The following is a 13,949-nucleotide window of genomic DNA, read 5'->3' on the forward strand; positions in this document are numbered from 1 at the left end:
CCTCAGGACCCCGCCGCGCCCCACCTGTCTCCCTCACCCCACCTGTCCCCCGCACCCCCAGGACCCCGCCGCGCCCCACCTGTCCCCCCCACCGCACCTGTCCCCAACACCCCCAGGACCCCACCGCGCCCCACCTGTCCCCCCCACCGCCCCTGCCCCCTGCGCCCCTCAGGACCCCGCCGCGCCCCACCTGCCCCCTGCGCCCCTCAGGACTCTGCCGCGCCCCACCTGCACGCCACACCACTGGCAGCGCACACCCGCCAGCACGTCGGAGGAGCCACACGTCTTCCGGCACACCTCGCAGCGTGCACCCGAGGGCAGGTTCCCCTCCCGCCAGTGGTGGTGATGTGTGTCCTGCGGAGGGGCGTCAGTGGCTTGGCCAGTCCCCCAGCTAGCGCCCCTCGCCTGCCCCCAGCCTCAGGAGCCCCGGCCCTGAGCACTCACGTGGTCCCGGTGCCCGTCCCGGTGGCACTGGCGGCAGTCGCTGCAGGCGAAGGGCACACAGTCGGGGTGAACGTGCAGCTCACACACTGGGGGGTGGGCAGGGTTAAGGGCCTCTCGCCGCCTTCTGGCCGGCATCTCTGCCAAGGCTGGGTCCAGGCCTCCTGCTCTGGACACACTTCCTCTTCCTTCTCCAAGTGCGGGGCAGGCTCAGTGCCCCCACTCCCCGCCGTTTCCTCACGTCTCCCTACCTGGCCCCTTGCACCTGCCTCCCTCTGCAGACAGCTCCAGACCCACAGACGTGCCCCCGCAGCAGTGCCCAGGGCGCCACCCCACCTCCCCCAGCCACCGGGCCCCAGGGAGACCGGGACCCCGGTGAGGGGCCGGGACCTGAGGGCAGCCAGGCAGGCTGGGCAGTACCTTCGCAGCGCAGCGCGGGTGCCTCCAGGCCCTTGCGGCACACGGCGCAGAACCTGCGCTTGTAGAGCCCTCGGGGGCCAAAGCAGTGGGCCACTGGGACCTAGAGGGAGCAGAGCTCCGCCTCAGCCCGGGGCCTGCCCACCAGTGCCCTCCCCCCAACCCTGGTGCCCATCCAGGCCCCCAGGCCTAGTCCTCTACATCCCAGAGAGCCCCCAGGGCCACCCACAGCAGCTGCCTGACCCCTACAGTCGCCCCGCTCCTCCCCAGCCCCTCTGTGCCCCCCAGGGGTCCTGCTGGGACTGCCCAGCATGCCCACGTCTCCAGGTGCCGCACTGTCCACGGGCAGGCTGCTCCCGGCTGCCCTGAGGCCAGGCGGCCCCCTCTGCAGAGAACAGCCGTGCTGGACCTGCCCGGGCCCCCAGGCCTGGTTCGGCCGTACTGTGCAGGAAGCCCGGGCACTGGCTGCTTCCGCCAGGCCTGTTCCCCCCACCCCCATGACATATTTGGGGCCACTTGGATGAAGGGCACACAGACAGAGGCCCACCAACAGGCAAAGGGGCAGTGCCAGGCGCCAGGGACCTCAGAGCGGGAGGGGTCACAACCAGCAGGAAGCGAGGCCAGGCTGGTGCCCGGGAGGGACTCCCAAGCAGGGATGCGGTCAGCATCCTCGGGACCCAAACCAGTACAAAGGTGCGCTCCCACCCACCCCATCCGGCTAGCCAGCTGACTCCTGGCCCAGGACCTGCCGCCACGGCCTCCCCCCCGCCCCCCACACTCCCCGCAGGGCTGCTAGCCTGCACCCCGTACGCACTCGGACCAGGCTGGGCGCCACACTCGAACAGGGGGTCTTCACGTGCTTCAGGCACTTCTCGTGGGACATAAAGTTGCAGACTGTGGGGTGAGAGCCACATGAGTCGGGCCCCATCCCGCCAGGAATCAAAAGACCCCAGGGCTTGGCATGCAGAAGGGAGGCCTTGGCCAGCAGAACCACCAAGGGCCGTGGCAGTGCACCCACCGCGACGGGCCTGCTCTGCCGAGCTGAGGGGTCAGGATGGGGTGAGTCACCGCAGCCCACCCCCTAGCTCTAACCCAGCCCTGAATAAAGGGGAAAGGGATTCCCACCATCTCCACACTCATAGGGGCAGAGAGAGGGCATGGCAATCCCCGGAAGCACCGTGGACACCCTGAGCCTCTTTCCCACCCCACCTCTCACGCCCAGAGAGCCCACAGCAGGGCTGACGGCGTGTCCTCGAGTCCTGAGAGTGGCCCCTGCCCCTTGCACCAGGCCAGCTCTCTTTCCACTCGGCTGGTCCTGAGGGGCAGGCAGGCAAGCAGGCATCTGCACAACCCCCAGACCAGCTTCACCAAGGACATCCTTCCCTCACCCCCCAACTCTAAATACCCGTAATCACCCCTCCCGCACATCACGTGCCTGCTGAGACCAGAGCCAGTTTGCGATGGGCCAGGAGCCCGCGGCAGGCAGAGGGCCAGCCGAGCGGTGGCTGCACCCGTCCCTGCCCGAGGCTCCAAAGGCAGCGAGTGCTCAGACATGTGCTGTGCTCCAGGGGGCCAGCCATCCTGGGGAGGCAGGGGCGGCCACTGAGACGGAGGCCAGAGAGCACAGCCAGACTAAGGCCGGGCCACGGACAGGAGGAGGGGGGAGTGCAAGAGAACACGGCCTCTGGCAGCACATGGAGCAGCGAGTGGGCCCAGGGAGGGGGCGGGGGCCCCGGGCTGGCCCCTCTGGCGTAGGATGGGATGGACAAGGTTGTTGGGGGCTGGGAAGCGGGCAGGTGGCAGAGGGACTCACTTCCCAACATGGCCTAGTGCAAAGTGTGACCACAGGGGCCCTGAGACACCACCACCTCACCCGCTGTAACCCCACCTGCCTGGTCCCCAGAAGGAGGCCGGCGAGGGCAGCCCGGAGTCCAGGCTTCAGAAACACCACACCGGGCCGGGGTCAGAGGGAAGAGGTGGGGAGGCAGAGGCAGGGCACCCAAACCAGTGCTGTCCAGCTCCCTCCTCTGGCCGGTGGAGGTAGTGCCTGATCACCCCACATCCCACATCCTGGGTGCTCCCTGCCCGGGGAGGAGGCTCTTGCTCCCACATCCTTGCCTGGTCCCTCTGCTTACCAAAACTGCCGTCCCGTTCTCCACAGAGGCAGGGGGAGGGCGTCCACACAGCTGCCCAGTGAAGGCCGCCACATCAGCCCCAAAGCCCCGCCTCTCTCCACGAGCTGCTTCACCCCTTAGACCCAGAGCCCCACTTGTAGGAGGTCACATCCATGAGGGGAGGTGCAGTCTAGCCTCTGACCTGGAGCTGACTCAGCCTGCACATGCATGTCTCCCACCTCAGCTGAGTCTCGGCCGGGGAGAAGGTGGGGCACTGCAGGGTTTCTGATACGAGAGAAATCAGGGGTGACTCCCCCCAGGCCAGCTGGCCAGGCCGCCTGGTGCAGCACTGGGGGGTCAGGTCAACCATGCCATTTTCTTTGGCAGAAAGAAGGCATCCCACGTGAGAGATCCAGTCGCCTCTACCTGGTCAAGCCTTTTCTGTAAACCTTAAGTGGCCCCTCTGTCCCCACGGCCAGAAGCCTGTCTTCCTGAGTGGAGCAAAGGCTCTCCACCTGCCGCCTTCCACAGCCCTGGGCAGCTGTGGCCCCGGGCCCACCTACCTGCCCTTGCCAGAGGGAGCAGGACCCCGAGAGAGCAGACCCTGGAAGGCTGCACCCTCTCTGCCCGAGCGCCAGAGGAGGGAGGGCCTCCAAGCCCAGCCAGCCAGCCAGCTTGGCAGCTAGGGGGGAGCCCTGCTGGGGCATGCCGCACTTGGCCCCTGCGGGCAGCAGTTTGCATGCAAGGCAAGACAGACACAGGAGCCAGTGGCCCAGATCAGCCCTGCCTGTCCACACTGCTGCCTTTGCTGCCCCAGCTGATGTCAGTGAGCGTCCCAGCGCAGTCCCACCAGCTCAGGGTGAACTGGTCTCATCCCCCAGTCACGGCACCTGCCCCACGCAGCCCACATGCTCTTCTCCCATTGAATCCCAGCCCAAGTGAGGAAGCCCAGGGAGCAGCGTTTTCCTGAGACCCCCAGTCCTGGGGAAGGGGCCACGACCACCTGACGCTCTCGAGCCCCTGGAAGAGGTTCTGGGGCCAGCACGATCCTGCCCTTTAGGGCAAGGGGCTCTGTCCTGAAGAGGCCTTCGCTCGGAATGGTCAGAGGTGAGGAGCCCATTCTGGGCCGGGGCCTGGGGTCTGTGATGGGGTCGCGGGCGCTCACCGTCGCACAGGAAGCCGGCCAACCCCCAGATGAAGTCGGAGCAGAGGTGGCAGAAGGTGGGCTTAGTTAGCGTCACCTTCCGGAAGCTGTGGCCAGTCGCGGCGGGGCCTGGGGGCCTGGCGCCGGCCCGCTCCGGGCCCGACCCCGACCCCGGCCCCAGCCCCGGCCCCGGCCCCGGCCCCGGCCCCGGCCGCGCGCGGCCTCTGCCGCCTAGCTCGGGGCTGGAGGCCGGGCTGCCCGGGCGCGGCGTGCTGCCGCCGAGCCAGGCGCGGGCCCGGGGCTCGGCCGCCGCCGCCATCCTTGCCCAGGGCGGCCCGACCCCCGGCGGCGGGCGAGAGCCGGGTCCGCGCTGCGGTTCAGAGGGGCCGCCGCCTCCCCGCCGACCTCGCTGTCCGCGCCTGGCTTCCGACTGCGCCCGCCGCCACCGCGCAGGCGCGAGCCTGAGGGGCGGGGCTCGGCGGGTGGGGGCGGGGCCCGGGTGGGGCGGTGGGCCTGCTGGGGCGGGGCTTGGGGCGGGGCCGGGGGCGGGGCCCGCAGGGCGGGGCGGATGCGGGAGCCGGGGGCGGGTAGGACGGCCGGCGGGGCCGGGGTCCGAGCCCGGGTGGAGTGGGGGCGCAGGGCGGCCTGGAGGGCAGGGGATGGGCCTGGGCTCGGCCTGCGCCCGGAGTCGGGAACGCGTTCCGCGCACGCAGCCGCCGACAACCTGCAGCGCCCGGACCCGCGCCTGCGCAGGCGTACACCCCCCACGCGGCACCGGGGTCCCGCCAGCGGTTCGCCGTAGCGCGGGGCGGCCGGGCGAGCACGCGGCCCTGCTCAGGGACCCAAGGGTGGGGTCGGGAGCCAAGGCCTGCCTCCCCTGCGTGTCTCCGCCAGCTGTGCGTGGACGACCCCGTCCACTGTCTTCGCACGCGTGGGCCCTGCCTCACCCCGAGTACCCACAGGCCCCGGCGGGGTCCTCAGCGCAGATGGGGACCTCATGAGGGTCCAGGCCAGCAACAGCCACGGCCTGCATCCCCCCTCCCCACGCTGATGTCGCCGCCCTGCCTGTTCCCAGACGGCACCCCTTTGCACCAGCTCTCCGGGTAGAAGCCTGAGGGGCCAGCCTCCCTCCCGCCGGGCCCTGGCCGCTGGCTCCCGTCTGGTGCTTTCGAGACCCCCTCAGCTCCTGCCCGGTGGGAAGGACCCGCCGCCACCACACTCCCAGGGAAAGCAGTGAGTTCCACCCACACGGCTGGCTCCCTGAAGGGGCCTCCGGAGCTCGCACAGCTCTGTCTTGTCAAGGCGGCTCTGGGGACATGTAGGGGACGTGTCCACAAAGGTCACCCTGGCCCCATCTCCTGCCGGCACTCTGCGGGCCCTGCTTCTGTGGGCCTGACCGCAGACTGCAATGCCCACGGCCGAGCTGGGCGCTGTGGGCCAAGGGGCTTTTGGGGGGACCCATCTAGTCCAGCCGTGCCTTCCTGGGCTGTCCTCCAGCGAGGCACCCGCGGGGGCCCGATGAGCACAGGCTGCAGGGGGGGTCTCGGGGCTGCGGGGAAGAGTAGAGCCCCAGGGTCCCAAAGGAGCAGAAACACAGGGTGGGGGGCACAGCAGGGTGGGGGCCACAGCCCGGGCAGAATAATGTCCCAGGACAGGGCATAGTGACCACACATGCTCCCAAGAAAATGGCTGGATGTGTGTGGGGCCTGTCGAGGGAGGAACAGAGAGGGTAATATGCCCTAGTTGACTGAAGGGGGGTCCAGGCGTGGGCCGGAGAGGGGGGGCGGTGCCAGAGCCAGGGTCCTGAGAAGGTGGAGGGTGCCGGCCCTCAGTCCCGGGAGGGGCCTTCATTCGTCCAGCAGCTGCACCCACTGCACACCCCAGGTGCTGCCCGGCTGGTCTGCCCTCCTGGAGCTGGTTCTGGGGCTGACAGACGGCAACCTGAAAAACAGCCTGGAAACGCCAGTCAGCTGTGGGTGGACGGAGCCAGGACTGAGCGCCCAGGAGGGGCAGGCCTGGGGGCAGCAGGCAGGCATCCAAGCAGTGGGAAACAGAGGGTGCACAGGCCCTGGTCTCCTCATCTCCCCCGTTCTGGCTTCAACCCACGCAGCTCCCCAAACCTGCCCTCAACCAGGTGGCAAGTCACAGGTGAGGGCCAGGCCAGAGAGCCAGGCCCCAGGACTGCGCTGCCCCTTGGCCCCGGGGGGGCTGGGACCCATGTGCCTGGGAGAAGGCAGAGGATTCTGTGGAAGGTGGCCCCACGGCATCCCAACTACAGCCGACCGCTCAGGAAACAGGACTGGGGGACATATCTTTCTCCATTCGTGATAATGTGGAGGGCAGGGGAAACTCCCTGAAAAGAGGAAATCGCGTGGGTCCCTTTCTGCAGAGCCGCACTGTGCTCTCTGACACAGCATGTCAGTGACATGGCAAGCACACTTCTGCCAACCTTCCACCGACTTCTTGGAACACAGACACCTTTCAAAATAATCACCAGCTTCTGGCTGACACGGAAAACTGTCTCTGCCGGGAGCGGGGCGCCCCTCTAGGGTCTGGGGGGCCCGCACCGCATCCGTGCTCCCGGGGATGGCTCTGGGCATACAGGTGGTCTCTCCCCCCTTCCCCTCCCTCGCTGGCTTGCTCAGCTCAGGCGCCACAGCCACACCACGGGCTCGGTCTTGGAGGCTGGAGGGGCCACAGGGTCAGGTTCGGTGAGGGCTCTCTTCCCGGGGTGCAGACTGGCCTTCTCACCACGGCTCGCTACATGGCAGGGGACAGAGACAACGGGCTCTCCCGTGTCTCATAGGGGCACTTCACCCTGCCCCACGTGACTTACCCTCGAAGGCCCCCCTCCAAATACCAACCTATGGGGGTTAGAGTTTCGGCAAATGAAGTCTCTCCGTAGAGAACAACTGTGTGCTGCCGCGGCCACCAGTTGGTGGTGCTTTGTTACAGGGCCCTGTGAGACCGGGCGCGGGAGTGGGCCAGCTGTGCTGGGGACGCCTGTCAGTCCTGTTTTATTTATTTATTTTTTAAATATTTTTATTTATTTCTAGGAGAGAGAGGGAGAGAGAGACAGTGTGAGCAGGGGAGGGTCAGAGAGAGAGGGAGTCACAGACTGAAACAGGCTCCAGGCTCTGAGCTGGCCGTCAGCACAGAGCCCGACGCGGGGCTCGAACCCACGAACCGCGAGATCATGACCTAAGCGAAAGTCGGACGCTTAACCGACTAAGCCACCCAGGCGCCCCTATCTGTCAGTCCTGTTTTATTCTGAGCTCCCTCAGGGGTGTCTGTTGCTGGTGCACATTCACGGCGCAGAAACGCTGTGTGTAGTTGCGTATTGTTGCCCGACCTTGGCCATCCTGTAAGATGTTTCCGGAACTCCGTTCCGTGTGCGTGTGTCGCGTGCATGCGCGTGCCCACTGGGCTCACGCTGCTGGGCCGGAAGACCCGCTACGTGTCTGCGTCCACCAGCAGGGTGGATTCGCTCTTCCGCACGTTGGTGACAGCCCTGGACACTAACAGCGCCACCATTTCCGCCTTTCTGGTAGGAGCGCAGGGGGATTGCGTGGTTTTCGGCCCTGCCCTTGGGTGCTGAGGAAGGCCTTTCCCTCCTCACAGATTCCTCCGCCCCCTGCAGCTCTGCTCTAAAGTGCCTTGATCATTTTTCTTTTGAGCATCTTTTTCTTACGGATTTGTAGTTCTTTACATATTTTGGAGGTGGTTATTTTATCAACTGCAGTCCATGCTCACCATCGGCGGCCGTCGGTAACGGAACACGGGATGCGAGGCGGCGAACACCGGCTCCCGGGGAAATGCAGGTCAGCTTCCTGGGAGCCTCTGGGCAGGTTTTCGTCAGCGGGTCAAACACAGCGCCGTGTTTTGTGTGTACTTCTGCTTAAACACACTTCATCTAACATGCTGTTGACTCATCAACACAGAACCACGACGCCAGCGTCACCGGACCTCGCGCCCCAACGCAGCCCCCCCAACGCAGGGTCTTCTCCGTAGGCACAGCACGGGCTCTGGCGCTTAGAGCAGGGCTGGGGGAGGGGGACTTCAGCACCACATGGCAGGGGCGGGGGTGGGGGACATTTCAAGCAATAGAGTCACCAACAAAAAGCACCAAAATGTGGGCAGTGTCGCGCTAGACAGACAGCAAAGGGACGCGTGTTTACAGTGTGCGCTGAAACCAGAAGACAGGGCGTGGCCTCCTTCGTGCCTGTCGCCTGTCGGGAGACTGAGTTTTCACTGCCCTGTGTCATCCCCCAGTGACCGTGGAAGTGCCGGGAGTACTCATCATGGGGTCACAAGAAGCGCTAGCGAGGAGGTGAGTCTGCGATGAGAGGATCCGCGAAGACTGAAGTTTGACCCCATTCCCCCCAACAGGAAGGGCTCGTCCCTCCTTCAGTGGTGGCTGTGGGTGCACCCGCCTGAGGTTTTCACCTTGTCCCTCGGCTCACCTGCTGAGGGCCTTTGTGTCGGTCCCAGTACCCGCCTGCCCTCAGGCCACGGAGATGCCCCCTGCTTTGGAAGTGTTTGCCTTTCATTTGCAAGTCGGCCAGGCCCAGGCTGGCAGTGTCCCCTCACTGCCACCAGGTGAGCATGGTCCTGAGCCTGTCCAGGTTTGGGGCAGCCTCTCCCTTTAGGAAAGAATGCAAATTTTGATAGAAGTAAATACATATTTATTTAGAATGAGAGAAAAAAAATCAATCTTTAAAAAATTGACCTCGTGACACAAACATCACAAAATCCAGAAAATACCACAATTTTTATTCATAACTGCATGGTACTCCACTATGATATATTTTTCATCTACAGTTTGCATTGTCTTTTCTTCTTTTTATTGTTTATTATTTTCGAGAGAGAGAGAGAGGGAGAGAGAGGGAGAGCACAAGCAGGGGAGAAGCAGAGAGACGGGGGGACAGAGGATCTGAAGCAGGTTCTGAGCTGTCAGCACAGAGCCCAACGTGGGGCTTGAACTCGCAAACCGTGAGATCATGACCTGAACCGAAGTCAGATGCTCAACTGACTGAGCCCCCAGCCGTTCCTATCGTCTCTTCTTATAACAACCTTGTGATATTACTTTCCAAGGACAAAGGAAAAGGGGAGCAGTGTCTCTAACACAGCAGATTAAAAACAAAATTGTGACTGTTGTTTTACAAAAGTCCTCACTTGGCAACTCATTACTCACAGCTCATACCCACTGTTAAGACTACAGTCAAATTTGGGGAGAACTTTGACAAGTTTGTTTCATTTACAAGCTGGAAAGTCTTGGGATGATGCATTTTCTTGTGTGGTGACTAATCGCAAATGCCCTTACGGATCCGATGAACCTCCTTACAGCATGTCCCCGTCTCACTGGCTGTTAGGGCTCTACGTTATCTTGATGGCAGCATTTCCTGTTAAATCAGCAGAATGTTTAATCTCGCTCCAAAAGTCCGTGTGAGTCACCCCTTTTGGCTAATTTCCAGGGTGTTTCTGGAAGCTGTTTTCTGTGCCAGGGTGTGTGGCATTTACCTTTGCTGTGCAAGGAAGGGACGAGGAAGGACGTACATATACTCAGCTAAGCCCTAAGTGATGTTTCCACAGCTCAGCTTCCCCTTGACCAGATCCTAAGAAGCCTCCCCCTCCCCAGAACCACGGCGGGGTGGGGGGGGGGCAGGGGAAGTGACAGGGGAACTTAAGATAGTGTGGGAACTGCTGTGCTGCAAACTGTATGAAACCAGATGACCGTATGACCAAGGCCGTGTCTGAGTCCATGCCACTGTGTGGGCCTGTGGTGCCCTGCCCATCTTTGGCCGGTGCCACGCAGTCTCCGCCAGTGGCTCTACGGTCCTGATCCGATGACAGAATCCCTCTGCATGTGCTCAAGGGGTGGGCAGGACCATGCTCCCTTCAGAGGCCGCCGGCCGGCCTGCTCCACCTTCTAAGCTGTGCTCCTCGCCTTCCTGTGCTCATGACCCGTTCCTCCGTCATCAAAGTAGAGCATCTTTGCTCTGAAGTTTGTACCCAGGATTTGTTTTAATCAGATACGTAAGGGACAGAAATGGGAACAACTGTCTGAAAGGATAATTACTCACATTTCCCAAGAGAGAGGGGTTCCCAGCAAGCGGGGCTGGGGGGGGGGGGCACCAGTAGGGGTCGGGAAGGAGGAGCAGAAGCAAAGGGAACGTGGCCCAGGACCCTCACTGGGCTCTTCGAGGGAAGGGACGGGCAGGCAGCAGGCCCAGAGAGTACGTTAGGGTTGGGTAGCTGGATGATTTCCACAGGCCTAGGCTAGAGTGGGGTGACTGGTGGGGGGGTGTTGGCTTGGTGTGTGAGGCAGATGAAGGGTAGGTTGGGGGTGCGGGCTCTGCTTGGTTTGTCTGCTACAAAGGCCCTCTCCAGGCCCAGGGCCCTAAATGCCAGAGCATCGAGAGTGGAGAAAATAAGCAAAAACAGTCAAGGGGAAAAAGTTTTTACCTACCTAGAGATACAAGCCAGATTTTGTTTAAGAGGGAAAGGGGCACCTGGAGGGCTGTCGACTGAGCGCTCGACTTTGGCTCAGGTCATGATGTCCTGGTTCCTGGGTTCAAGCCCCACGTCAGGCTCTGTGCTGACAGCTCGGAGCCTGGAGCTACTTCGGATTCTGTGTCTGCCTCTCTCTCTGCCCCTCCCTTGTTCATGCTCTCTCTCTCTCTCTTTCTCAAAAACAAATAAACATTAAAAACATTTTTTAAATTAAACAATACTTTTTAAAAAGAGGAAAAACTAAGATTCTGCCGAAGAGAAGAAACGGGAAAGGTGGCTGCTACGGTTGGGGCCCGTCCCAGGGAGAGGCCACCGCAGGCCCTTCCCGCCGCTTCCCCCAGGCCTCCAGACGCAGGAATGAAAAGCCTCAAATGCGGAGGGGAAAAAAAGAGGGGAGAAAAGAAAGAAAAAGACGACATCGGGGAGAAAACACAGGCCCAAGTGTGCCTGTTCTGTCACCTGGAAAACCTGAGGGACTGATGGCAGATTTGCACACCCAGTGAGTGCCCAGGCCGGTCCGTTAGTGTGAGCGCCGCGCAACCTTGGACGTCCAGCTCCGTGCCTGTTTCAGCGACCAATCGGCCGCAGCCACTGCCACCCCTGGAAGGACCCGGTGCTCATCCCAGGGCTGCCCGTGGGCGCTGCCCCGTCCCGCCACCCCGACCCCAGCCCCCGCTCTCCTCCAAGGGTCCTGGGGCAGAGTCATTAGGACGCAGGGTCAACAGCTCTCGGTCGTGTTGGGTTTGGCTGGCAACACGTTCCTCCCCAGACCCCGGCCGTCCGGGAGCCGGATGGGACGCGGAACCCCAGGAGCCAGCGGGCCATGCCAACAGCGCCACCAGCCACCACGTGTGGCGGCACCAGCGGAGCTCGGCTGCCAGGGCGTCCCTCAGCAGGGACAGACCCAAGGGCCAGCACTCTGGCCAGACCGCACGCAGTCCAGTAGGCAGTGATGCGCCGGCCAATGGCAGCCCGTCTTCCCGTGGCCGTTGCCTAAACTGTGCGCTCAAGAGTAAAGAACGCTGGGCACCTCTTGCCTCACATATGCCAAGACTACGACTTAGAATCACACGTCTCCAGCTGGGCCAAGGCCACAGTGCGAGTTCCGGCCAAGACATACTCATTCCCTTTGGAGTTACGGACGTTACAACACAGTAACAGACACAGGTCACTTGCCATGTCCCTGACATGCTCCACAGAGCCACTTTCACTGAGACACGTCAGGGTCTCTTCACTCTCACTTCCCAGCCCGACAAACAGACGCTACTTTGTCACTGTCTTGCCCCAGGCCTTAAAGTCCCTTGATGAAGGGCCCTTTGCCCAACTCACACTTCTGCACCAACTTTAAAAGTTTCCCCACTGCCCTTCCCTGTGCGTAAGAGGAGCCGCGCCCAGCGTCTGTGTACCGGAGCGCGGCGGGTGGGGCCCTGGGCTGTGTCCCCCACCCCTCGCATCTCTGGGTGCCACTGAGCTGCGCGTCCGGCCTCCTGCTTCTTGGGATCTGTATGAACTTCGTCCCTCACGGCAATCACTTCCCCGTCTCAGATACCAGGTGACAATAAATCCTGAGCACATGCTTTAGAACAATCTTAAAATCTCTCCATCTCTCCTGCGGTCTTTACTCGGCCTCCTCCCTGTCAAGTACCGCACCCCCCCCCCCCCCCCCCCCCCCGCCTCCCCCTCACTAGGACGCTGGGATGACACATGGGGCCCATCCGGATCATCCCAGATCATCTCACCACCTCCGGATCCTTAGCCTAATACACCTGCAAGTCCCTTCACCGCGTAAGGTCACTCTCAGAGGTGCTGGGGACGAGGCGTGGACACCGCAGTGGGCCAGCTGCTCACACTGCGTCTGCTGCTCACAGCTTCCGTGTTACCGTGTTATCATCGTGCACCTGAATTCTCTGGTGTATCTAAGCCCTAGAAGATGGGCCGCTATTGTTTTACAAATCACTCCCCATTAGATTTATATGCTACATACCCTTCCTTCCGTACCTCTGGGCCTGCTGGGTGGTTCTTCCACTTGAAGGACACCAGTTACCATTTCCTTAAGTGACGGCCAGCGGTGACCGATGCCCTCAGACTTCAGTTCTCCAAAAAGTCTTTATTTGACCTTCTCTCTTGAAGTACACTTCTTGCTGGTTTAGGACTCTAGCTTACCAGTTGCTACTTCTGGGACTCTGCGGTCTTCGCGTCTGTTGGAGTCCGTGTGCTCTGAGGAGGCGCCAGGGTCCCCGGCTCTGGGGCTTTGCCACCGCATGCTCGGTTCCGCTGTTCGTGCCTTTCCTCTTGGGCTTCGCGACACTTCTTGATTCTGTCGCTGGACATCTTTCATCACTTTTAGAAGATCACCAGCTCTTTTCTCTTCAAATACAGTTTGTGTCACCAACCGAAGAGGCTGGCACGTTGGGTTCTGTCGTGGGGGAGGGTGGTGCCGGCAGAGGGTTTTCACGGGGAGGTGGGACTTCTGGGATTTGAAGACGCAGTACCGTCTGACTTGCCCAGTGTACGCATACCGCCCGCAGGCCACCTGCCCCCACACCAGGCCAGGCCACCCAGCTGTTAGACATGTCCACGTGGCTCCTCAGAGCCAGCTTGTCCCTGACCACACCTGCTTCTTTTTTGTTTTGTTTTTTTAAATTCTTTTAATGTGTTTATTTTTGAGAGAGAGACAGAAGTATGTGGGAGGGGCAGAGAGGGAGGGAGACGTGGAATCCGAAGCAGCTCCAGGCTCCGAGCTGTCAGCGCGGAGCCTGGCGGGGAACTCAAGGACTGAGCCCCCAGGCGCCCCGACTACAGCTGCCGCTCTCCCTCTGCTGTGCCAGGCCGAAGCCCCAGGGGGCCACCTCTGACTCCGCCGCTTCCTCCCACCCCCGCATCCAGTGCGTCGTAGGGCCTAGCGTTCACCTCCCAAATGTGTCCCACATCTGACCACCTGAGCCCGTTGTCCCGCCATCACGGGTCTGAGCCTTCAAGCGGCCGCCCGACCCGCGCACCGGGCTACTTCCCGGCCTCCAGGGCGACCCCCAAAGCACGCCCAGGACGACGGCTCACGCCCAGCCCCGGACGGCGGACGCGCTGGGAGGGAGCGGCGCGCAGGGACTCCTGGGGCTGGAGTGGGCGGGGACCCACACCGCGGCAGCCCGCCCCTCTCACCCCGCCCACTCCCCGGCCCCGCCCCCGGCCCCCTCACCCCGCCCACTCCCCGGCCCCGCCCCCGGGCCCCCCTCACCCCGCCCACTCCCCGGCCCCGCCCCCTCACCCCGCCCCCTCCCCGGCCCCGCCCCCTCACCCCGCCCCCTCCCCGGCCCCGCCCC

General features: G+C 62.9%; 1 protein-coding gene across 1 annotated transcript in view; it reads right to left on the reverse strand.

The window, feature by feature from the left end:
* Positions 1-4,503, reverse strand: part of DGKQ (diacylglycerol kinase theta) — a 15,572-nt gene extending 11,069 nt beyond the window's left edge. Inside the window, exons 1-5 of the mRNA XM_039220382.1 lie at positions 4,138-4,503; positions 1,673-1,752; positions 862-961; positions 445-530; positions 229-354 (exon numbers count right to left, since the gene is read on the reverse strand). Of these exons, the coding sequence (XP_039076313.1) occupies positions 229-354; positions 445-530; positions 862-961; positions 1,673-1,752; positions 4,138-4,435 (690 nt within the window). The 5' untranslated portion in view covers positions 4,436-4,503. The remainder of the gene's footprint in view (positions 1-228; positions 355-444; positions 531-861; positions 962-1,672; positions 1,753-4,137) is intronic.
* Positions 4,504-13,949: the final 9,446 nt, after the last annotated feature.

Source organism: Hyaena hyaena, unplaced genomic scaffold (genome assembly GCF_003009895.1).
Source record: "Hyaena hyaena isolate Hyena2069 unplaced genomic scaffold, ASM300989v1 scaffold_886, whole genome shotgun sequence".
In the NCBI taxonomy this organism is placed as follows: domain Eukaryota; kingdom Metazoa; phylum Chordata; class Mammalia; order Carnivora; family Hyaenidae; genus Hyaena; species Hyaena hyaena.